The 26,259-nt window shown below is 35.1% G+C and overlaps 1 protein-coding gene across 4 annotated transcripts in view; it reads left to right on the top strand.

The window, feature by feature from the left end:
• LOC125074453 (cullin-1) overlaps window positions 1–26,259 on the top strand; it is a 42,056-nt gene that overhangs the window by 7,114 nt on the left and 8,683 nt on the right. For all 4 annotated transcript variants that reach the window (XM_047685823.1, XM_047685824.1, XM_047685826.1 and 1 more), the window contains exons 3-12: window positions 18,008–18,090; window positions 18,545–18,656; window positions 19,713–19,808; window positions 20,551–20,697; window positions 21,871–22,017; window positions 22,669–22,848; window positions 24,459–24,593; window positions 24,952–25,110; window positions 25,477–25,606; window positions 25,899–26,032. In XM_047685823.1, coding sequence (XP_047541779.1) covers window positions 18,008–18,090; window positions 18,545–18,656; window positions 19,713–19,808; window positions 20,551–20,697; window positions 21,871–22,017; window positions 22,669–22,848; window positions 24,459–24,593; window positions 24,952–25,110; window positions 25,477–25,606; window positions 25,899–26,032 — 1,323 coding nt within the window. The remainder of the gene's footprint in view (window positions 1–18,007; window positions 18,091–18,544; window positions 18,657–19,712; window positions 19,809–20,550; window positions 20,698–21,870; window positions 22,018–22,668; window positions 22,849–24,458; window positions 24,594–24,951; window positions 25,111–25,476; window positions 25,607–25,898; window positions 26,033–26,259) is intronic.

Raw genomic sequence — 26,259 nt, forward strand, 5'->3', positions numbered from 1 at the left:
GTAGTTAAATTATTTTTGTAAAAATCCTCTAACTTCTCTATATTCTTGGTCTGGTCTCGGGTTGTTATTAATGGGTCAGAAGTTTTAGACTCCCCGATTGCAATATGTCATTAATGCATTTATCAGCGAGAAAATAAAGTCATGTCTTAAATTATCGATTCAGTGGTTTAAAATAATATAACGAACGTACGGACCGTTCTCTTGCATTCATTACATTAAGTAGATATTTACAAGTAAATGACTTCGAGCTATTCGTTAAGTGTACATAACATTGGCGATGTTAGGGTTAATATTTCTTACAGCGCCAATGACTGGCTATTTAATTTCAAAAAAAAAAAAATCCGTTGATATGAAACTATGATACACAGATACATAAAATATAACTACAGTGGTATAATCTTAATATGTAAATATTTGTATTGCACATACCCAGATTGTGTGTCTTGTGTCTCTATCAGATTGGTCTGTCTGAAAGAGATGGCTATATGTACCAACACAACTCCTTTTTAGTCCTGGAATATTCCATATAATATATTTGTGGCATACAACAAAATTATATCCGTCAGTTTTACAACACATTTTTAATTCATATAATATCTTTATGTATACAATAAAAATAGTTAATTACATATAATTATCTAACAACCGTGGGACCTTACTTGTTATGTCACTCGCGGTTCTAAAAGGCCCACCATTAACGGTCTCACTTATAGACTTATTACGTTACGTTATTCGAAGGTTGCAAAGTAAAACAATGGTTCAATTATTTCCGTCGTCATCGATTTGACATTTGGAAGAAAGGGCTGTCCCTTTCTTCCATTCTTTCACCAAGCACCCGTTAAAAATATTTATAAATAAAGTCGTGTTAACTGTTTACGAATAAGACGAATGCACTTAACTTTCAGTATTAAACATCGAAAAATCTTCGATGTACTGACGTACAAGAAATCGATATAGTTTATTATTATATATTATGAAGTGTCGATACTAGAAAGACGCGTTTAGTTAAACCTGATAATGCACTGTCATACCAACATTGCTGATTATTCAATAGTCGTAATAGAATAGAATATAATGCCTTTCTTAAAACGCACGGTGCTAATGACAGGCAAAAATACAACAATAACTTACACAATAATTTAAAAAAAAACGAAAATGTGTGACGTCACGGTACGCAACCGCTAGGCTTATGTTGGCAAACGTAATGCCACTCTCGGGTTCTCGAGTAGGTTTCAATGATCGCTTTGTATGATTAAAATTAAAGGCCGTAACGCATAAATGCAATGTGACGTTTGGACGTCAGATCAGCAGTGCGGTTCCGTAAGAAATCACTTCGTATCTCACTCGTGAAATATTGACAATCGACTTACAGTGAAACGCTTTTTAGATATAGTAAGACACAATTTAGATGTAGCATCGACAAATTCAAGAAACCGATTATTACCGATTTAAACAACCAATTGAAATAGCTCCCTATCGCGCCATTCGACGCTATTCGACGCTATAGATTCTTGCTTCATTTCAACCCGAGACAGCATCGGGATTGCACGTGAGTGAATCATTCCGTACACTGCGTGACAATTTAATGGCAAAGGGAATATATATATATTTTTTTTTTATATGAATCATTGAAACTGGATAAGCCGTATAATAGCATGAAATAATTTTCCTTCATTAATCAAATATATATATTAAGGGGAAGATCACTATCTAAAGTATTTGGTTCTTCTCATACAACTTTTAATTTACCTTTTTGAGCTTTTGCTCAGAAAAAATTAAGAACGTCGAGCAAAATAAGATAGTTTTGATTATGATGTCATTAGAAGGAAGATGTCTGGCTTTCATCTCACCGAAAAAACGTAGCTTGTGACAAAATCTTTGTTGACAATATTAAACATTTTCAATCACAGTCAAGAAACTGCGGAGAATATTACATGAACTAGGTTTTAAATTAAAAAAATGTAAAATAATAGATCTTTCTTCTGAAGAAGACATAGACAAATACAAAGGTATGAGGAGTGAAGGTAAACTGCACATAAGAATAAACTTTTTTTTATAATATCAGATGTTTTTATCGTAAAAGCCGTATCGTATTTACTTGGTCTTCTATCCATCAGATCAAATCTTCAAATCAGAGGATTCCTTAGCTCAGTAGCGGGAAATTTAGTAACTGTTACTGTGTATAGCATTTTTTAAACTTATATTTGATTATGTGCAAGATTTTTAATTATAATTTTATTTGTTATAATTTAATAAATACATTTTATATAGCGTAAGCGACTTCGTTCCAATCGGGTGTCCAAAGACACATATATATATATTTTTATTTTAATGTATCACTAGTCATGCTCGTGATAAACTTACAGATACACTTAAACGCATTCTCTCATCGGCCGGATTATACTTAACGGTTAAATGTTGACACGTGGTTTATATAGTGGAAAATCAACGAGAACGTACAAAGAGGTCGAACATTTAAACGACCTCCATTCCAGTTTGTCTTTGATATCGTTCATACGTTCACATAATCGTTCATTATATTTGTGACTCTTCGGAAAGTTTAGTAACAGCCTATTGATGTCCCACGTGGTAAAACCATCAATGGTACCTATACTGCCAAAGGGTCATTTAAAGTCAGTCATTCGACTTTTAAGCTGGAACAAAACACTACACTAGTAATTCTTGTTTATTGATGGAGCAGGTGGGGGGGGGGAGTACTTATACTATCCTTCATTATTCCTCATCCCTGAACTAAGATCAACTTAGCAATAAGTGTAAACAAAATTCGGTAACGTTATTCATACTACAAAAGCGATATTAAATGTTTATTACAATACCTACTTTGTTCAGTTCGTCTTCAGTGTTAGTCGTCTATAGCTTTTTCCAACCACAACATACGTAAAGATAAATAAACTAAATTTCACATCGAAATGACGCGATATTATTGGTCGAGACCTCGGATAGATAATCTATGATATTCATTATGGATTCGCGAAGAAATTGGAATGCATTTAATGTTGGGGATACTCTTATTGGAAGATTGGAGGTGAAATTAAAGCGGATATATGTATTTAAGTTGAATAATACTGTATTTTAAATATAGATATATTAATCAAGATCTGTTTGTAGTGCTCAATATAGCCCAACTATTTTAAAATTCCTTCGATTGGAATAGGCTATAGGTATTTTATTTTCCGAATCAAAAGTAGTTTTAACTTTGACTATTGAAAGTAATGCGTCTATACGTATTAAATAAATATCTATCATTAAATAAATAAGTAATCTTTACCAATATTATAAATGCGAAAGTAACTCTGAGTGTTATCTCTTCACGCGTAAACCGATTTAGATGAAATTTGGTATCGAGATAGTTCGAGTCACTGGTAATGACATAGGTTAAAGGTTAAGTTTTATAAATTGCGCTATGTTTTCACGAAAGCGCGCTCAATGTTTAATTAATTATTTTTTAATAAAATAATCTTAAGATTATTTTTTTTTTGCTGTCTGTACTATTAGCCTTCACGCACACTAAGATATCTTATTAGCACAAACGTCACTCGTACTAATGCAAGACGATAATAGTTTAAAGTTAAGGGGGCGTCTTCGTGGGTGACTAGATTTAAACCATTTTTTTTTAAAAATAATAATTAGGCGGATGTGCTTATGGACCACCTGATGATAAGCGTTCAGGACTGCTGGGAGCTAAGATGTCCCTTGTGCCTGTAGTTACACAGGCTGAGTCCCCCGTTAAACCGGAACACAACAATGCTAAGTATTGCTGTTTGGCGGTAGAATATCTGATGAGTGGTTGGTAACTAGCCAGACGGGCTTGCGCACAGACTTAAAACAAAGTAAATTTGTATTTGTGTTTATTACTGGTGACGGAAAATTGAATACTCGTGTCTGAGACCTGAGTCTTTATCTCGATAATTTTAGAACTGTGATGCGTTAGATATTATTATGATTTGTGACGTTTATTTAATTAGATATTTGTTTGACGTAATAGCATAATAATACGCGTCTAGCGTAGACGATAAATTTTACGAAAAACATATTTTGAATGTTTTATAAATCTGTTGATGAAACGAGTTGTTTTAAAATTCGGCAGTTTCGTATTGGAATAGATTATTAGTCCATTATTTGCAGCCCAACAATTTTGGGCTTAAACTTCTACTGACACCCCTTAAAACAAAATTGCGTCCTCTGAGAAACGCAAGGTGAAATGTAACATTTTAATATACTATATATCAAAGTATACGTGTTATTTTATTAGTTTATTCGGAATTTTATTTCAACTGAGAAGAATTGCTCATAAAAAATATATATTTTTTATATCTTGTAGTAATATCGACGTTGTTTTTTTAAGCGTAGTAAGATGTGGTAGGGATTAGTGCTCCGTCTTTGTAGATGAAGGGAAGTGATTTATGTGTGTGTGGTAGCTCAGTATTACTTAGCAAAGATTGAGAGATAAAAAAAAAACGATAAAATCGCTATGTCTTGTACCGTTTCTAATGTATTTTGTAAGATGGTAGGCACTTCATCGCTATAAATAAAAACAATAATACTATATTCAGCTTGTATTTATAGTAGGTATACGTTGCTCTGGTAGGTATCTCCTCCCTCAGTAGGTATATTCAAGCCCTATGACACCATTCATGATTTTTCAACACAAACTATTTTTTCCATACCCTAATTGTTTTCGTTTCGTTCAGTTTTTGAACCTACAACTTATACTTCAAATAAGAATATTGTCACCCTACCATCTCGCCATCGCCATATCGGAGGATGATTAATAATTGGAATGTTCGAGAAAACCCTAAGGATATTGTGAGATCGTGGATAATTAGAGAATGATGAAAACCTTACTCAATCTTACACATTTGTCTGTGCAATTGAATCAATATGGGTGGTTTCCGACTCTGTTAACTCTTGACTCTGTATGGTCTTGTCGGACTTACCCTGGAGTGTTTAAAAAAAAACAGAAGGCGTAGCTTCATATTTCGCAACGCCGTAACGCTACCGCAGTTTCAAAATAGTTGATAAACAATTTATTTGTAATATTTTTATATAACACATTTGTCTGTGCAATTGACTCAAAATAGGTGGTTTCTCACCAGACCAGACCCAGACCCAAGACAACATAGAAAACTAATGAATTTTTTCTACATCGACTCGGCCGGGTATCGAACCTGGGACCTCGGAGTGGCGTACCCATGAAAACCGGTGTACACACTACTCGACCACGGAGGTGGTCAATCTATTGACTCTATTAACTCTACGTGGTCTTGTTGGACTTACCCTGGAGTGTTTTAAAAAAAAACCGAAGGCGGGTTGTAGGACTTTAGATCTCGTAACGCCGAAGGCTACCGAAGTTTCGAAATAGTTGACAAACAACCTATTTTTAATACATCGTGTTTCTCAATATCAACAATGTCTATCTGTCCGTATTTTCGCGAAAATTTTAATTATCAAATCATCCTACGTACGTACGACGTAAATATTTTCGTTAGGTATTTAAATTACGTCATTAATCATAATTGCGAATGATCGTCGCGCGGGCGGTATCATTTCTGTGACCCAGATTTCGAACAATAATAAATTATTTGTATATTTTGCAAATACCGTTCGTTCACGTAACTGTATATATCATTGTTTTGTGTGAGTGTAATGTTTACGAGGTTATTTTAATATACATATACAATAGGTATTTTTAAGTATGAATAGTTTTAAAGTAACATTGTTTGCAGATAAGTTAGTTTTTAGTTACACACAAACACACACACACACACACACACACACACACACACACACACACACATGGATGTCCATATAGACGCACATTAAAAAAATCAATAGCTGAGATACACAGGCTCAGCGATAAAAAAGCTAGTTCGATCCTGATCTCTTGGAATATTAATACACATATATTAACACACATGAACTCTCTTATACACACACGCAAAAGGTGACTAATACAAGGTTTAAGATAAGCTTAGTAATAATAACTTGGCATACGGGAATATTATTTTCCTTGAATTTTGCTCGAAAACTATATTCTATACGCCTTTATAATATGCTAAGAATATATGATTAAAAGACATTCTGCCATGAAAATAAAATAACGCCCAATTTCTGAAAAGACCTAAGTCAAATTAACTGGTTATAGTTTAATTCTACTGCTGATTGGTCTCCTATAACGTCATGGACTGCCACCAACCAATTACGGTCCGGTTTAAGCTGGAGTTTAGAATCGAAAAAAATAAGACACTTTTCACCAATGTTGGTATAAGAACATCGCGGTAAGAAAACCGAAAGAAAAACTGATACGACTTGGGAACCTTCAAGAAAAGAGTCTACACATATCTTAAAGCTGCAAGTCCATGGGCGGTGGTAGTCCCTTTCCATCAGGTGAGCCTCCTGCTCGTTTGCCAGCGTTTTCGCAAAGGAAATTGATAGTTTAGGATGATATTTTCCGTAACGTTTTTTCTTATTTAGTATTTGGTGTTAAGTTATCTTATTTTTTTTTTATAGCATTGGTTGGCGGACGAGCATATGGGCCACCTGATGGTAAGTGGTCACCACCGCCCATAGACAAAGGCGCTGTAAAAAATATTAACCATTCCTTACATCACCTATGCGCCACCAACCTTGGCAACTAAGATGTTATGTCCCTTGTGCCTGTGATTACACTGGCTCACTCAAAAATAATAAACTTGGAACCAGCAATGCTTAAGCCACTTGATAATAAGTGTAAACATTTTCAATTAAAGTTAAATTTCGGGAGACTTGAGATCGCTCGAGATCCGGCATTATCACTTAAATTTATCAAGTGACGTTAAAATGACACGACACCAATTTTTGGCGAGATAATCAAAATTTAATTGGAATTATAATTATCAGCGATCTTTCTTAAAGAATAAATAGCTAAGAAAAATAAACTATACATTTCCAAATATTTGCGTTTCGCCCTGACTTCGTACGGGTGCGATTTATTCATAATTAATTAAAAAATAATTAATCATAATATCAGTAGTCATTTATTTCGCTTGTTCACCTTTAACTGGATAGTCTAGCTGTCTGAATATAAATTTATGATAATGTTAATTAAAGTAATAGTCTGCAGTGAGTGGTTTTTAAATGAATATTTTTGATTTTCATGTAATTGGTTACGTTTTAGAACTTTGTGTTAGGGCTTAGTGTAAGTCCGTCTGGGTAGGTACCACCCAGGTAATATTTTGTATTGTTGTGTTCCGGTTTGAAGGTTGAGTGAACAGGGGGGTCATACCAACTAGGCTCCCTAGGTTAATGACTCATTGGTGTCTATACGTAATGATAACTTACCGTGACCTATAAAATTAAAATAAAGAACTAAGTACATTTTGCCATACGATACGAGTTCGCGTTTAACTGGCTATAAAATATCTTATAACCGTGACGAATATTTAGTTTAACACCTAGAAACGAACGAGTTTCAAACAATGGCGTCGTATTGTAGTGTGCAATGTAAACAATAGTATCGAGAGGTAGTTTAACAACTAACAAACACACTTTCTAGTTTTAATCCATTTACTGAGAACGACTTGTTTCATTCACTTGTGAGTTTACGTTCATTCTCGGTTTAAACTTAGAATTTACATAAATAAACGGTTTTAATCAAGTAAAATTAAAATGTTTATTTGATCAATAACAAAATCTTTGTGTCGTGATTTTAAACTTCCAATTAAGTATAGATTTTTGCTCGTACCATTTCACTGTCAAAATGGAAATTCCTGTTTTTATTTAAACTTGACCTATAAAATATTGGATTTTATAAATGTAGGTGAAGGATACTGATCCTTTGCTTCACCCTCAGACGTTTACGTTCTTTCTGAAACGAAGATATTGTGAGATTATGTGAACAATTAAATTAGGAAGATTGTTGATGTACGTTAACTAAGAAGTTTAAGTCTATCGCTCCTCTTTGATTGACACTCCTTACAGATAATACTGGTCATTCCTTATTCTGTGCACTCGAATTTTTAACAGAAAGCTCCAAAAATTTGACTGGTCTATTACGGCCCATATCTCAGAATCTCACTAAAACAGCTAGCTGTAACTGTCCAGATAGATCTTAAGCTCAGAATATCTCTTCTAACCTCTTTATAATTTAAGTTTGTTACATCCAAGTCGATAACAGGATGCACCTGAACACGGCTCAATGATAATAATCAAACTAAAATTGGTTCTGCTAAGACGACATATTATGTTCATAAATGCATCTTGCTTTTCCATAAATAGAAACACGGCTATATCGCCTGTGAGTTGATTATCGTGTAGATTGCGTGTATCGTCTGTTATATATAAACCGGAAATACAACCTTCGAATTAGGAATAGAGCAAATAGAACTTGAGGGCTTTGTCTTGTACAAAGTCCGTTTGGTGAGGTACCACCCGCTCATCGAATATTCTTTCGCCAAAAAGTAATATGTACTTAGAATGAGCCATCGTAACTACAGGGTTAAGGCACATAAATTCTTAGTTTCCAAGATCGGTGGCGTATTGGTAAAGAATTGTTGATACTTCTTACAGCGCCAACGTCAACCGCACCGACCAAGTGATTCAATTGTCACTATGTGTTATGCCATATCAACAAAACCTATTTTAATTTTAATTCATAGTATTATCTCTGATGTTAATTACGCCGTACTGACTGATTTCGGCTACGGCGGGCGAACTCAAGGAAACCACCCAGAACACACTATCATAAAAATAGTGCAAAAGTGTGTGCAAAAAACACAGGTGCAGTTTTTATTCCGTCGCTCTCATAATCGATGGGACGGCAAATCTGATACGAATAGAAAGAGTTCTGGCGCAGAATCGACGGCTCACACTTCCAACTTCCGGAGTCTGGGCTGTTACTGAGAATTTTTCAAAGGAAAAACTGAATAATTTTTTTTTGGAGTTTGTACCCTTGGGATCTGTGGCCATACCCACATCTAGCCACAGAACCAACGAAACAGTCAGATATTTTATCTTTAACGTTTAATTACGTACATCGTTATCAAAGAATACTTAGTAATACTACCAAAAACGATATTTGATATTTGCGTCATTTGGCAATGATTTCGAGTGTTATAGCTTTTTAAAAACTGACGCGATTTCCGAAACGTTTGCCTGAAATGGGGTTGTTTTTTGTTTTACCCCATTGACCTTCCACGTCGATCCGTCTGCGTCGCTATTAAGCTTGAACTAGCTAGTACGAAAATAGCATACAGGGAAAATGCATTCGTATAGAAGCGTTAATAGCTAAGTCAATAAAATAGCTGACTGATGGTTAAAAGGTCGTTTTGCAGTATAAACTATGTAACCCTTAAGTGAAACGCTAAAGACTTAAACAGGTTTACTTTCTACATTTATTTAAAGAAAGAAAAAAAAATATTGAATTACCTTCTGTATCTATATAACCTTAAAATGAACATAGCGGTGCTTTCTTAGAAATAAAAAGTCCCTTAAAAGTATAATAAGCGAGCTGGATATTACAATCGGAAGACCTCAAAACTGATTGTTAATGTTTTTCCAAGCTCTTTGTGAAAGACTCTAAGACTCTTAATCCGGACATCGTCCTTGATGTCGAAAAATGTTTTATTAAAATAGTAATTAAATATAAAGGTATCACAGGGTCCGAGTGTGCACTGATAGGAATCGGCCAGAGACATCAGTATCTTTTATAATGTAGAGTAGACTGGACGGCACATGGACCACCTGATGCTAAGGTCACCACTGCACATAGACATTGGCGCTCTAAGAAATATTAACCATTTCTAACATTGTCAATGCTCTGCCAACCATAACCCTTCAAAGTTTAACACAACAATACAATACTCTATTCCAACCATAAGAGGAGAAAAGCCAAAAAACAACATTTGACAGCAAATTGACGCGATATCATTGGTCGAGAGCTTGATTAATCTATGATAGTCACTATGGATTTGCGAAAAAATTGGGTTTTGAACGTCGACGAAACTGTTATCGAAATTTTGGAAGTAAAACTAAAGTGGATATAAGTAGTAAAGTGTAAAAGTGTTGTATTATAAATAGAGATATATTAATCATAAACTCTTATTAGAGTACAATATAGCTGAGTTATTAGTCGCATCGCATGAAATACGTAAATCTAAGGTTTGAGTATAATTATTTCAGCTTCTATTGGAATAGGCTATAAGTACATAAATGTATTACTGCTTGGCGTTAATATATGACGATTGGTTTGGTACCCGGACGGTCTTTCACAAAACTCTACCACCAATAAATATCACAATATATATTATAACTAACATGACTATTTAAATGTTGAAAAAGAGTAACTACTGAGTTTCTTGCCGGTTCTTTGCGGCAGAATCTACATTCCGAACCGGTGGTAGCTTTACTTAAATAGTTTGTTAAATGACGATTCAAAAGTGCTTGTAATAGCCTAGTCGAACAAAGTATATTTTGATTTTGATTTAGAATATAAGCTTAGTGAAGCATGATCAAGATTTTCTCATAAAATCCTCTAAAATAAGGGCGAACTATTTTAAGTAATTTAATTATACCTTAAGTGTTAGTCAGTGAAGCATAATTTAACGACCGACAGATGAGAGATGTTTGTTTTTTTTTTTAAACGTAGTGTAATTTTATCTTGCATCTTAAGCTGTATGATATTTTAGGGTTCCTCATACTGGTTTAATTTATTTTTAAATTTTGTTCCTCTGATAGACTTTTATAGTTGGTGAATTATGGGTTTAACAAAATTATTTTCGTTTCTTTTTTTTTTGTTTATCATTGAAACGATCGAAATTTTTGTTTATTAATTTTCTATATAACCGACATGAGCGCAATGGTTTACGTTTATGGTGATGTAAACAGTCGCAGGAATGATCCTGACCTCTTGGACTGTTGTCGTCCCCATTCCTAACACAAGTGATAAGCTTAAAAGGAGGGGTAAATAGGAATATTAGTAAATCCTTAATTAATTTGGGGCAAAGATCCTATTAAAAAAAAAAAACTCCAGTAATAAGTATCTTATGATTTAATCTCTGCATCGATAATAAAGACATTAGTCGGGTCTTTTAAAACTTTATACGTTGACAAGGTTTTGATTCAATTTTTCCGTTATATACATAACGATCGTAATTAAGTTTGTATGTTGAAGTGACGTCACGACCGCGATATTGAATTATATGTAACTCAATACATCCTACGACCTTCCATACGTCAAGAGTATAATGCTTCGTACATAAAACCATTTAAGCGTTTAGTATTGTAATCCTACGTCGACTATGTGGGCGTGCAAGTCGTGCATTGCACGAGGGGGGCTATTCCGACAGTCGTTTTCAACTTCTCTTCTAAAAATATTGTCCCTTTATAGTGTATCGTAACGTTATCGTTTCCGTTCAATCGTGTCTATAGCATATTCCAATGGAAGTAGGAAAAAGGATAAAAAAACCTTAGATTTACGTATGCCATGCGATTTGCTAATAACTCAGCTATGTTGTGCACTACTAAGACTTTATAATTAAAATTCCGATAACAGTTTCGTCGACGTTCAAAGCGCCATTTTTTCGAAAATTCATAGAGAAAATTATAGATTAATCAAGCCCTCGACCAGTGATATCGCGAAATATATCAATTTGCTGTCAAATGTTGATTATTTAGTTTTTTTCCTGTATATGGTTGGAATAGAGTATGCAAACGCATAAATCCAGCTTCGGTTCGGTCAAAGTTAGATCGGAATATATATCGAGATGGTATCGTAGTCGATGTAAATAAATGGAATCGGCCCCCAATTAAGATTAAGCTGAGGTTAATTTTTGTGAGGAATAGTCGAAGTTGTATCGGGAACATATAATTACCGTTAAACGTTAGCAGAATTGTCCCCCCTGATTATTGATCACTAGCTTCTCCTTGTGTTTTTATCAGCGTTAAACGGTATTGCATCGCCCCCGTGGATCGTAGTGTCATTTGATCTGATCTAACATATATCCGATATGTTAAACGCTCGTATGTTAGATAAATATATATTTATTTAGTGTATAATATTATGTTTACCAATATCACTTATCTATAAGCTCTGTGATCAGCAAGCAAGCTTGCTTAAGCTTTAAGCAATTTAACTTTTTTAATGATTAGTATTTAAATATTTTTTGTGATGGTTCGAATAATATTGTATCAATTGCTAATATTGATTAAGGGCCTGGTGACCTGATGTACAGGATCTGTTTTTGGTACCAGTCTCCAGATATGACAATGTACTGAGCTGATAAAACACACTTTTCTACTACTCGAGTGATAAATTCGTTCATTAATTTAAACGGTATTATAAATATAACGTCTTATAGGATAACACACCTTCGGAATTAAACGATGGCCTTCGGGCTGTTTTAACTAGAAATATGAATAATTGTTCACACATTCTAAATACAACGGTTGAAAAATATACAACATAAATAATATGCCTCGCTCAGTTACTTTTTTTTATGGCATTGGTTGGCGGACGAGCAATTGGGCCACCTGATGGTAAGTGGTCACCACCGCCCATAGACAAAGGTGCTGTAAGAAATATTAACCATTCCTTACATCACCAATGCGCCACCAACCTTGGATTGAACTAAGATGTTATGTCCCTTGTGCCTGGAACACAACAATACAGAGTACTGTAATTTGACGGTAGAATAGCTGATGAGTGTGGTACCTACACAGACGGGCTTGCACAAAGTCCTACCATCAAGGAACTTTAGCCGGTGCTTCTGAGGTTATGGTGTTTTTTTCCGATTTTGTGATAGAATTTTCTAGTCCATTAATAAGTAATTGTAATGATTCATATTCAATAATGAGTTTTGTCCAATAAATTATCTATTTAACAGAAAAAGCTAATCTGTATCGCAACGATCGATCCTGAGATTAGCGCGTTCAAACAAACTCCTTTGCTTTATAATATAGCATGAAAAATTAAAAAAAAAACCCAATATGGTTCAGTACACATATAGTATATAAGATCAGATCGAGGGCAGATACATATTGTTTTAATTTATTATTTTGGAGATACGGTTGAAGGAAAACACCGTGAGGAAAGGTGCATATAGTATGAAATTCTATTTCCTCTATGCTATAGCATATAATCTGCATTTGACCAGCGTGGTCGAGTTTTTATATATATATATATATTAGGTAGGCGGACTGACAATTGGAACACCTGATGGTAAGTGACCACCACCGCCAAAGATTGCCGCTATTAGAAATATGGTTCGATAGTGCTCCGGTGAACTTGGGAACTCTTAGCTATGCCCTTTATTCCTGTAGTCATACAGACTCATTCACCCATCAAATCTCCTATACGCGGTAAGCTTTAAACCATTTTCTTAACAGGAGATTTCGGATGCATCCAGTCCATTGAACTCTTAAGAATGAGAGGGACCGTGTTGCCCATATTTTGGACTTGGAAAGATTTTGCTAGAGTCATGGAACGTGTCATAATATTCGGTGCCGACGATGTTGCTGCCGGGTCGCTAGTTATAATATAAATTAAAGTAATAAAATCGCATAATACTAAGTACATTGCAAGCGATATTTTTAATACAGCACTTGGATAGCGGCCAATGTATTCACAAATCTTTATGATTAAAAAACGCAGTAACGGCCCAGTTTTGTGTTTATTATTTTTAGACATATAATTATAACGGACGTCTGATAGCCCGTTTACATTATGACGTTAAGATTTCTTTAAGTGATAAGCGATTTTATTTAGGTTTTTAATACATCTATCGATTACGACCGTTGTGTTGGTATTCCTTTGTTGTTTCGTATTCATATGAGATAGCAAAATAGCTTTGTACTTATAATTTAAACATTAATAATTAATAATTTAAACATTAATAATATGTTTTAGTAGAATATTTGAGCCTGTGTTTATAATTCATCTCGTGCTCGGCACTAAAGGTTAAAATCGTGACTTAATCTCGTTTTGTAAAAAGTACAATATGTGTAGAAACATTTACAAAATGGAGACGAGGCTTCGGGTTAGAAGTGGGAAGTGTCTCTGTATTTAATGCGCGAAGGACATGATAAGGTTTACCACTAGGAAATCATTATATTATATCATATCTCTCACAGTGTCAATTACTAACTTAAACTTGATAGCTTAATAATTATCATCATTGATTTTGTATTTTTAAATGTTGACAATTAGTAACTACTGAGTTTCTTGTCGGTTCTTCTCGGTAGAATCTGCATTCCGAGCCGGTGGTAGCTTAACTTAAAATAGTGTGTTGAATGATGATTCAAAAATGCTTGTAAAAGCCTACTTGAATAAAGTATATTTTTTACATAGTATTTATACAAAGGCGGATTGGTAAATGTGCCACCTGATGGTATCCACTAAGTGGTGGTCACCACTGCTAGTAATTATTTTTAGAGATTTCTAAAATCGCCAATGTGTTACTAACCTTGTGACTTGACCTGCGCCTGTAGTTACATTGGCTCACTCACCCTTAAAAATTAAACACAACGAACCTATGTATTGCTGATTTGCGGTAGAATATATAATAAGTGTGTGGTACCTATCCAGAAATCCTTACATCAATAATAACCAATAGAAAAAATACAACTTCATCTTGTCTACAGATTGAAAAGTTGCGGTAACATTGGGTTTTCTATTAAATGCCATGACTTTCGGTTGAGGCATTTAAGAGTGGTAATCAGACAAGCGGGCACTTTCACATTTTTATCGAATCTTATCTATTTGTTGATCGTGATTTTACGGTGTTTTATTTGTATAGCGATGGTTAATCATGAACGATTACAGAATAAACTTATGGTAATCTATTTAATTACACATTTTTTACCGTAATTAAATCACTTTACGGTCTCAGTGTTACTCGGTTACAATATTTAACGAATCGTTTTTGTGCGACATTAATCAATAGTTTTAGAGCTACGATTAATGATCTGTTTTACGTCATGCGGCTTCGAAACTTACGAAACGTTTTTTTTTTTTTTTATAGTAGACAGACATACATTCTTTAGTTAAACGAATCGCTTATTTAATATATTTAATAAGCGAATCGTTTAACTTACGAATTTGTTATTGCTATAGCAATCGGATGTAACTTTGAATGATTTTGACTATTATGAATACATATACATAATTTTATAATCTTGTGAAAATAAATAATAATTATTTATTAAAATCGGTACGAGATAATGTAAACGGGGTTATTTCGTGGCAATATAAGGGAGCGGATACACCTTTGCGATCAAAGTTGAAAGTACACGAGTTTCAGGTCGGTTCTTTAATCTCGTAGTCCCCGATTCCCCGTATAAAAAGCTGTTTCCTTGGGTTAAGAGCCTAGTTAATCCTCAAAGGCTAGCACCGCACTTGCAAGCGCCCCGATATCGCAGATGTCCATGAGCGGTGGTTGTCACTTTACACCACGGGAGCCTACAGCTCGTCTACCCACTAAGCCATGAAAAAAAGTTATTCGGGTTCTCTGTTGATAAATTTTCAATACCATCTAGAAGTTATTATAGACACTGTCGTGCCTCGGAAAACACGTAAAACATGTCCTTGAATACTGTCCGGTCATGTCGTATGACCCGTTCAATCGGATTATGGGAGTGAAGGAATAATAAGTCAACTCTTACTTGTGTTGGCACTCACGAGTCTGGCTGTCGAGTCATTTGCAAGATGACGTGATTATATAGCATACAATGATCGCTATGATCACAATATAACAGCGATACTTAAAATTAATTACACGCTTACGAAGAAGATAGCTTTCTTAATTGAATTCATAACGTTTTAATTCGTCTTACTTTATTTTTTACTTATTTGCTTAGTCGAAGTAATCATATTTTACTTCATTCATGAAAATTATATAATATATGTACGTTAATAATAATGAAATTTCTGTTTTATTGAGCCGTTATGGTCCGCTAGCTGGAACACTTGAATTTTAACTGAAAGATCACGTGGTTAATTTGTGTTTAAACTCAATTCATACGACGGTGAACCAAACCTACATGTGTCGGATAAAAATCTTCCAAGATTTTGAAGACTTATTTAGAAGATTTTGATTTTGAAGACTACGTAGTGGATAAGCATCAAACCGTATCCTCAAATGAAGTAGCCTTAGCCCAGCTATGTGGCGTTTACCAGCTGTTACTCTATCACAGTACAGATACACACGGTACACACGTGACAAGGAACCGGCCCCGAAAAGGCCCCGGGGTAACTGGTTGGGGCGATGGCCCCCTACAGTGGTAGCAACGCCATTTGCAACTACAGACGGGTCACTGAGTGGATAAACTATCCGTGATGTCTGAACCGGGTCGGGTTCACGCCACAGAGCGATCGAGCCTCGGCGATCGGCGAGCTGCAGCGGATCCCGCTCTGGTTATACCAGAATCGAAACCTAGCCCTGCTTTTAAACTGAGCTCGTTATCAAATCATTAACAAAATATGAAATAAGTAATTAAGAATAATCATTATTGCAACAAAATAGTAAGATACAATTATATCGACTCATAAACTAGATTGAACTGTATTTAAGGAATCGGTACCCGCGCACAATTAAACGTATTAACTGTTATGATGCTTAAGATTGTATTATAAATTACAAAAAACTACATATAGGTTTTAAATTTTGTACCAATAAATATTTACAAATCGATACAATTAAACATAATCCTTGACGAGTACCGTTTCTACAAACGCAACGATCCAGTTCTAGCAATGCGATTCTGTAAGAAAATACTTCGTATCAAACTAAAAAATATTGACAACTAACTTACAGTGATACGCAATTTTGATCGTCTACCCTATATATTTTATAATGATTTTAGTTAATTTCGAATATCACATGATATGTTTCTTGTTACAGAATAGCCTAACAGTTCGGTCAAAGTAGGATCGGATATCATTAAGTTGATCGATTAAGCTGAGGTTATTTTTTGTATGGAACAATCGAAGTTGGATTGAAATTGTATTTGGAACGTATCTTTATCGTTTAAACTTAGTAGAATTGTCCCCATTTGACTATCGAGAAGCCGAACGAACGTATGAATACGAACGTAGTACGACAGGAATTCGCCGAATAGCCGCCGTTCGCTCTGAATCCCGGTAGCTATGGCTCCACCATTTGAAGTGGACGAGAATGAGATAGACGAAGCCCGAAGAGCGATTAATGTAGGAATATATATCTTACGTAACGGTTATCGAAGTTTTCTGAACCGCGTCCATAAATAACGTATAAATTAGACCGCCACGTGTTTGATGAACAGTGTCCGATGTTGCAAATAATGTCTTAAAGTATCACGTAACGCTACATTTCGTACGCGGTACACGCCCTCATAACACGTATGCAATACAATCAACGATCTGACTCCTTCCAAGGACTAGAATCGACTGAAGCGTAGGACCCGGATAAGCTATAATAAACAGCTGTACATTTTTAAGAGGGGGAAGCCCAGCTGTTTCGGATTCAACACATGGTACAACATATGATAACATAAAAAAAAAACCTAAAGTACGATTCACATCAAACGCGCCGTTCCGGATCGCGACGCTGTGCTTTTTAAACGTGCTAAAGGAAATTATAGTGTCTATGCAATACTTTAAAGTCTATTTTTGGATAAACGAACACGGTCGTCTGCAATCTTTTAACTCCGATTGCGAGTGTTCCTCGGTGTATGTGTAAAGGAGAATTTTTGGTTTATTAGATCGTATTGTTTTTAGTGATGGTTGGTTGGTACCCTAATTGGGAGAATATCATCTGACCGATGCAGGTATCAAATCACCACGAGTGTAAAATGAATCATGTACAATTTAAGCACATTAATATTCAAAGTTATTAAATACTATACATATATTGTATATGTCATTTATGTATGTATGTATGTATGTAATAGATACTACGACTTAACTTTTTATAGATAGTAATGTTTAAAATAGGAATTAATTTGATTTTCAAAGAATTTTTCTTATTTTTTTCAGATATGGGGCGATTTACGGGAAGGTATCGAACAAGTGTACACGAGACAGCTCATGGTAAAGCAGAGATACATGGACTTATATACGTATCCTTTGAAAAAACAACTCGATTTAGTGTTGCTAGCATTTAAAAATGTTTTAAAAAATATTTAGTTGTTAATGCCATTTATATTTTACAATATTATTTTTTGGATTAAAATTAGTTTGAATAATGCAATATAAATATAGCTAAAGTATGTATTTATTATTCAGTGTTTTAAGAGTCTCAGACTCTTAAAACACGAACGAAGTCGCGAGCGATAACTTGTTTCGTATGTATATATCCTCAGCTCTTTTTATATATATATATACTATTTTTATTTATTTAACTAAATTTGGCTTTCACAAAGTTTAAAGAGTAACAATTATTGTTAATTGCAAGCAATTGACTATAATTGTCGAGAAAATGCACGGTCCGCTCTTTGCCTCGTAGTGTTATTTGGATGGAGTAACTTTTTATCTAATTTATAAAAGATCAATAAAAACCTTAATATATCCCAGACACGTATATAACTATTGTACATCAGTTCACCAGCAGGGGTCAAGTTCGAGCGGCTCCAGTAGGACGAGTGTCACCAATAATGGTGGCAGGAACAGCTCATATAAAAATAAGGTATGTCGAATAATATAACCACCCAAGTAGAGTTGAGATTTCAAATGATCTATGGTATGGTCTATACTCTATGGATTTGTGAAAATATGGCGTTTAAAAGATCGGCGTTGTTATCGGAATTTCGGTAGTAAAATTAATGTGGGTATCAGTATAGTATATTTCAATCGAAAAAGGAATAAAGATAAACAAATCTTGGATTTGCTAATGTGCTTCTAAAAGCCTACTTGAATAAAGTATATTTTGATTTATTTTAATAGGTCAGCTATATAGTGCCCTAAAATCAGTTCTTGAATAATATATCACTGAATTATTTATGTCTGTTTTAATATTACTTCCGATAACAGCTTTGTCGACGTTCAAATTTTTTCGCTAATTCATAATGATACTCTATAATATCGTGGATTAAGTCAAGATTTCGACCAATGATATCGCGTCAATTCGATGTCAAATGTTGTTTATTTGGCTTTTGTCCTCCTGTGATTGGACAGACTGTATTTAAGTCTTGTATCGAGGGCTGTTTCAAATGAATAAATTTTATAGCAGATCGGGTCGCATAGAAATTGTAAATGTAAGGTATGTTTATATCAATTTATTCGGTTGTAAGAGGCTGGACAGTATATACGAGTTACAGTAGAATCCCGATTATCCGGACACTTATGTGCAGCAGTAATTGACAATTTTAAAATTATTTTGATCGCACAAAGATACGTCACGACAGTTCGCGCCTGCTATCGTGAATGTCCCTCTCACTGATTGACGTAGAAAGTATTACATTTTGCTTCATAGCTATCAATTGGTATAAAAGTGATAATCGAATAAAATTTAAATGTTTTTTTTATTTGTTTTGAAATCGATTATCCGTATTTTCATTTATACGGAATACTCCCGGTTTTATTTGATCCGGATAAACGGGATTCTAGTGTAATTCAGGTCCAAAAACGTATCGTCTCAAAACCTTCATCGTTTAATTTAATAATGTAATTTATTTCTTTACGACAGGACGGAAGTTGTGCTAGCGTCAGACAGTCAGTGTTCAAGTTTTTTTTTTTTTTTCAGATTCAACAAGTGCCTGGCGGCGCTCAACTGGTCGGTCTTGAATTATACAAGAGGCTACGTGATTTCCTTATATTCTATCTTATTAATTTACTCGAGGTGAGATTATAGCTACATAGTAATTAGTAATTAACAAACTTCCAATTCAGTACAAATATACTTCTAAAAAAGACTTACTGGCAGAGGTTGCCATTTAACATGAGATGGCTTATTTATCTGGCTCCATGAAATTGATTTAAAAATAGAACGCTGGCTAAAATTTGGCTTAGAACAGACCAGTCTAGGATCACACCTTTACTAGTTTAACTAGAAAAGTGCTAATGTCCTTCAGATAAATGAACATTTTTTTTTATCAAACTAAGTCAAAATCGATCCATCCGCTTGGAGCTACAATGACACAGATAGACACTTGGACATACATTAAACTTATAACAAAAAACAATGCATATTGAACAAACACTAGACCCCCCCTGCTGTTCTATTTGCATGTTAGGACGAAAAGTAGACAATTTTTACATCTGAACTCCTTTGTTTTATTAAGATTAAATCTCCACTGTACATTTTAATCTAGATTAATTGCACGTGTCTACCTTTTATTTGTCTAAATTCTTTTTCCCTTATTGTGTTGTGCTGGATGAAATCTCTTCCAGAGAAAAGCATACCTTCTACTATTTTCTGTTTTGTAGTTTTTCTGTAATTCATAATAAAGTGTTAATTAAATTAATAATTCAAGAGTACATTATTATATGTTTTTCATTAGATAGCAAACAAAAAACCATTTAGAATTTCACTAGAACATTATATTAAATTGAATAAGTATTTATATATGTTTGTACAACAGCACGGCGTAGACCTGATGGGCGAGGACGTCCTGGGCTTCTACACGACACAGTGGGAGGAGTACCAGTTCTCGAGCCGAGTGCTCAACGGGGTTTGCTCCTACCTCAACAGGCATTGGGTCAAGCGTGAATGCGAAGAGGGAAGGAAGGTGAGTTTAATCGTTGAATCTGTTAATTAATTAACGTGAGACGTTTATTTAAATATTTGTTTCATTCGTCGTTGGGCTTTGTGCGTCTCGGTAGATATCATCATATTTTCTACCGACAAACGCCAATACGTAGTATCGTTGTGTCCCGTTTTAAAGGTTTGAATGGACTTGTACAGGTACAAGTGACGTAAGACCCGAGTTCCTAAGGTTGTTGGCGCAATGGCGGCATGAGTCTTGGTTAAAATTTACATTGCCAATGTCGATGGTGCTATTTGTCGGTCTTGGTGTAAGAAATGATTTATATTTATTTGTTTTGATGATGGATGAGTCGATATCACTGGGTTCCCAGGAGGGCAAGTGTTTTTGCTACCATTAGTGTTACTAGAGTTTGTTGACGGTACTAATGGTAAAAATTTCGCTGCGAACAGTTGAATCGTGAGATGTACAAGCTCATACGATTATTCTAGAAAAATATCGTTATGTAGCGTTAGCAAAGCACCCACACGCATTTTTGTAATATTCAATTTTCTATTTTTCATGCGTGTTCCTCATGTAATCTTTATTTTTCGTACACATTTACTCGAAGTAGAATTGCAATTTATATAATAGTTCTATTCTGTAAGAGCTCACTTCGTGTCTTATTAATTTCGTACAGCGGATCAACAATGATACGTTATTTTGATGCGTGTGCTTTAAATGAGCTGAGATGGCCCAGTGGTCAGAAAGCGTGCATCTTAACCGATGATTTCGGGTTCAAATCCAGGCAGGCACCACTGAATTTTCATGTGCTTAATTTGTGTTTATAATTCATCTCGTGCTCGGCGGTGAAGGAAAACATCGTGAGGAAACCTGCATGTGTCTAATTTCAACGAAATTCTGCCACATGTGTATTCCACCAACCCGCATTGGAGCAGCGTGGTGGAATATGCTCCAGCCTTCTTCTCCTCAAAGGAAAGGAGGGCTTTAGCCTAGCAGTGGGAAATTTACAGGCTGCTAATGCTAATAAAAATGCTTTAAATGTTATAATAAATTTTAGTATAGTAAGTGTCGTGATATAATTTCCTTACATTTCACGTTCGTCTGTGACGTCGCGTTGCGTGCTCTGCGATGACTTTCTATTTTATTCTTACAGAATATCTCAACTAATGTTACTATTATTATTATCAATTTCAGGGTATTTATGAGATCTACCAGCTCGCGCTGGTGACCTGGCGTGATCATTTGTTCCAAAGTTTGAACAAACAAGTGACCAATGCTGTACTGAAACTCATCGAGAGGGAGCGCAATGGAGAAACCATTAACACTAGACTAGTGTCTGGGGTGAGTTTTGATCTTTTCACCTAGAAACTGTTCAACGAGATTACATTATGTTATTTGAGTATATTTTTACCGCGGTGGATTACCTTTATATGACCTAGGTCAGACTCTAGTTTTGAGTCAATAATTTAATTTAATTAAGGTATACTTTTGTAACTACTTTGCGTCGAGAGTTAAGGACTGATTATGGTGAAGATTACATGGAGATTAATTAAGTACAAATGTCATAAGATAAATAAAAAAATTATTCATGGTTATTTGACTGCATAATGTCTGGTTCTCACAGTAAAAATTACCTACTGTACCAGAAGAGTGGTGTTCTGAAATAGGAATCACTTTGGTTCCAAAATAATATTAAAACTGTATTTATTAAGTTGTGATCTGTTCGTAATCTATGATACAATAAGCATCTCACAGGCACTCATATGGAAGTTTTCATTCAAAAATCTAATCTACGATCCGGCATTAATAGTTTTTTTTTAAATATTTTGATGTCAATCCAATTTATAAACTATTCAATCTTGTAAGCTATATATTTTATATAAGATTGATTAGTAATTTCGGCCGTTTCTGCCCTGCAACATGGGCAGGGAAAAGAAGAATCTTTATGTCAATCCAAACATGTGGTGATAATATCCAATGTTTCTGTTCCAGGTGATCAACTGCTACGTAGCTCTGGGTCTTAACGAGGAGGAGCCCTCGGCCCGTGGGCAGAACCTGGCCGTGTATAAAGATACATTCGAAGCTGTATTCCTCGAAGACACGGAGAGATTCTACACGAGGGAAAGCACCGATTTCCTGAGAAATAATCCCGTCACTGAATACATGATTAAGGTAACTTGATTATGAAATAAATATATTCTCCTTAATTATATATGCCGTTTGAGGGTGTTTAATTAAACGCTGATTCCTCTCTTTCTAACATCGTTGATTTGACATTCAAAGGAGTGAGTACACAATATTTTTATATGTATGCCTTGAAATGTCTCGAAATGCCTCTTTCTCCCGAAAACTTGACGTTACACGATCTATTGTATTTGTTCAGTGAATATACGCTTTAAATTTATACTATTATTTTAATTATACATATAATATATTGAAACGAGTATGAGTACATTGTGTTAATAAAAGTATGTAAAATGTATCCTACTTGACCCATGATTAAATTTACATGCAGTTTAAACGTAACACGAGATCCAAGTGCGTGTCGCGATGACCTTGAATCTTATTTGCATGTACCACGACAGAATACATAAAAGAAATTATGATAATACCTGTCTGACCCAAGCAATGTCTACCTGTCTCAGTGGTACTCAAACCGTCGACCGAAGAACACAGATACTCAAATATGCCAAGTCAAGTTAAACCAAATATAATAACACCAAAATAAGGGGTACACAATATTATACACAAGTAATGTGATACTAGTTTTTACCTGGACACGTGAACTTACTTCATCTTCTAATTGAAATTTCTTTTGAAGCTTATTGATATATAACAAGTGTGTCGCGCGCAAAGTGTATTGTTCCCTGACGTCATAAAGTTTGAGAACCTCTGATACATGTATTATATTACAGGTGTGTATTTAAATTTAAATTGTTACTGCAAAATAGTAAACATGAAATCTTTCATAACAGATTGAGGTATTATGACGTCACGAGTGGTTGCTATGATAAATCATCAAATTTAAACTCGTCGATATTCTTTCGCTGGTTCTTCTCAGGTGTATATACTTTTCCGAACCGGTGTATGTTTTTACTTAGATTACCGATGAAATGATGATGATGATCTAATTTATTCTAACCTAAGAAAACATGGATGGAGTGTGTGAGGAGGGATATGAGAGAGATGGTGTGAACGATCAGATGAATAGAGGAGAATGGAAGGAAAAGACATGCTACGCCCCCCCCCCCCCCCCCCAAAGATTGGTACACAGGCAGGGAAAAGAAGAAGTGTATTGCTTCTGAATTGAATACAATTATTGTGGAATGTGTCGATGTCAATGCGCTAGGTTTATGCGTGCGCGTGCGTCGACGTACGATAAAATCGGAAAATGAAAAAATATACTAAAGTTTTTTTAATCCCGAAGACGTTCGTGACTTTAATATTTTTCTAGTTTTTAGTATGTTTGTGACGTAAAGACTTAGGAATTGTAGGCCGATTTTAAGGGGTTCTTCACTCGTAACTCAAAAATGATCTGTCAGTGAGGTACAAAAGCTATTTGATAAGTAGGAACTGCACATTAGTGTACTTGAAGATTGAAGGATGCAGCGCTCCATTTAAAATATCCTTCAATTGTTTCTTGTGCACCAACGACCAAAGAGTTCCTTCAAGTTTCAAATTTCTTTACGTCTTTCAGTTTAAATTGTGCGTCGATAGAAAGCTAGTGAAAGCAATTTACAATTTATATGTTTATAGACAATATGTGTGTGTGTTTGTCCCAGGCGGAGCAGCGTCTGCAGGAGGAACAGCGTCGCGTGCAGGTTTACTTGCACGAGACCACAATGGAGCGACTTGCCAAGACTTGTGACCGAGTGCTCATCGAGAAACACCTCGAGATATTCCACGCAGAATTCCAGGTACGATTTTTTTTACTTAGTTTAATTCCTTCGTGTGAATGGCGTCAGACCAAATCTTGCAACTCAATTTCAAAACAAATTCCACTTAACTAATTGTGTTGAAAATGTATGTACACTTAGTGTTTCGTGACTTCAAAACTTTCTTCATTAACAACTTCTAATATTCATAGGAGATACCGTAGATATGCAAGTCTGAAATCCAAATCAAATCTAGGTCAAGCTTCCTAGAATGTTTCAAAATCGTATACCGTAATTGTGATTATTTTAAGGAATTTCCAAATAAAACGTCATCACTGTAGGATGTTCTGTGGCTCGGTTGGTCTCTGGAGATAATATATGACACTATCGCCCCCCGCAGAAACTCCTGGACGCGGACAAGAACGCCGACCTGGGCCGCATGTACAGCCTCGTGGCGCGCATCCCCGACGGGCTGGTGGAGCTGCGGCGCCTGCTGGAGCAGCACATCCACGCGCAGGGCCTCGCCGCCATCGACAAGTGCGGCGACTGCGCGCACTCCGTGAGTGCTCTGCTCTTACGTACGGACCATTCCCAACGGGAAGGAACTCTGACTATCAGACGTCAGAATAGGATGGCGATCACCATATCAGTGCCATCGAATTCCCAAGGCCTGGGAATTGAATACTGCCAAATTCCAAACTTTGAGTTGTAATCGAGTTACCTGTTAGAAAAATTAAATAACTTACCCGACCAACTAAACGGGCGCTGTGTATAAAAATATAGTTTAATAGTTATTTAAGATAATTACTAATTGGCGCCCTAATTTATTATAAAACTGCTTATTTTAATATATTGTAAATAAATCTAAGGGTAATTAAATTATCTAAATTTAAGCGTATTTAAACAGAGTGTCGTCATATTCCAGGACCCTAAAGTGTATGTGTCTACGATCTTAGAAGTCCACAAGAAGTACAACGCGTTAGTTCTGGTTGCCTTCAACAATGACTCTGGCTTCGTGGCTGCCTTGGACAAAGCCTGTGGAAGGTTCATAAATAGTGAGTATTATATATAATTATTAAACTTAAGATTTTTTAAACATTTGGTTACTGTAAAATTCAGATTTATATTTTTAATTATATCGTCAAGAAAACCATTATCTTTTCATACAAACTTGGACCTATTTAGATTAACCGTGTTGTACAGAAATGTTCCAAGCCTCCGAAGAGAAAAATTTCATTTTTAATATATTCACATTCCATAATATTATGTAACAGTGTATACGCTGGTTGCTAAGTCATATAAGTCTGAGTAAAATAATGTTATGCTTATACAATTACAATATTTCAGGTAATGCTGTAACGAAAGCGGCTAATTCCTCATCGAAGAGTCCAGAACTATTGGCCAAATACTGCGATCTGCTTTTGAAGAAGTCGAGCAAGAACCCCGAAGAAGCAGAGCTCGAGGACACACTTAACCAAGTTGTGAGTTTTCCAATTCAAACCTATGTAGATATTTATTATTATTTGGTGTAAGCATTGTGTGCGTGTGTCTTATAAACCAAATAGGCCAACTGGTCTAATGCCAATTGCAATAGTATATGGATATGTGATGTGGATATAGATAAATAGACCATTTTGACCTTAAATTGACGTAAAGTTGTTGGTCGACATCTAAATAATATTAGGTTTTACTTATAATTGTATAAACG

Source organism: Vanessa atalanta, chromosome 27 (genome assembly GCF_905147765.1).
Source record: "Vanessa atalanta chromosome 27, ilVanAtal1.2, whole genome shotgun sequence".
In the NCBI taxonomy this organism is placed as follows: Eukaryota; Metazoa; Arthropoda; class Insecta; order Lepidoptera; family Nymphalidae; genus Vanessa; species Vanessa atalanta.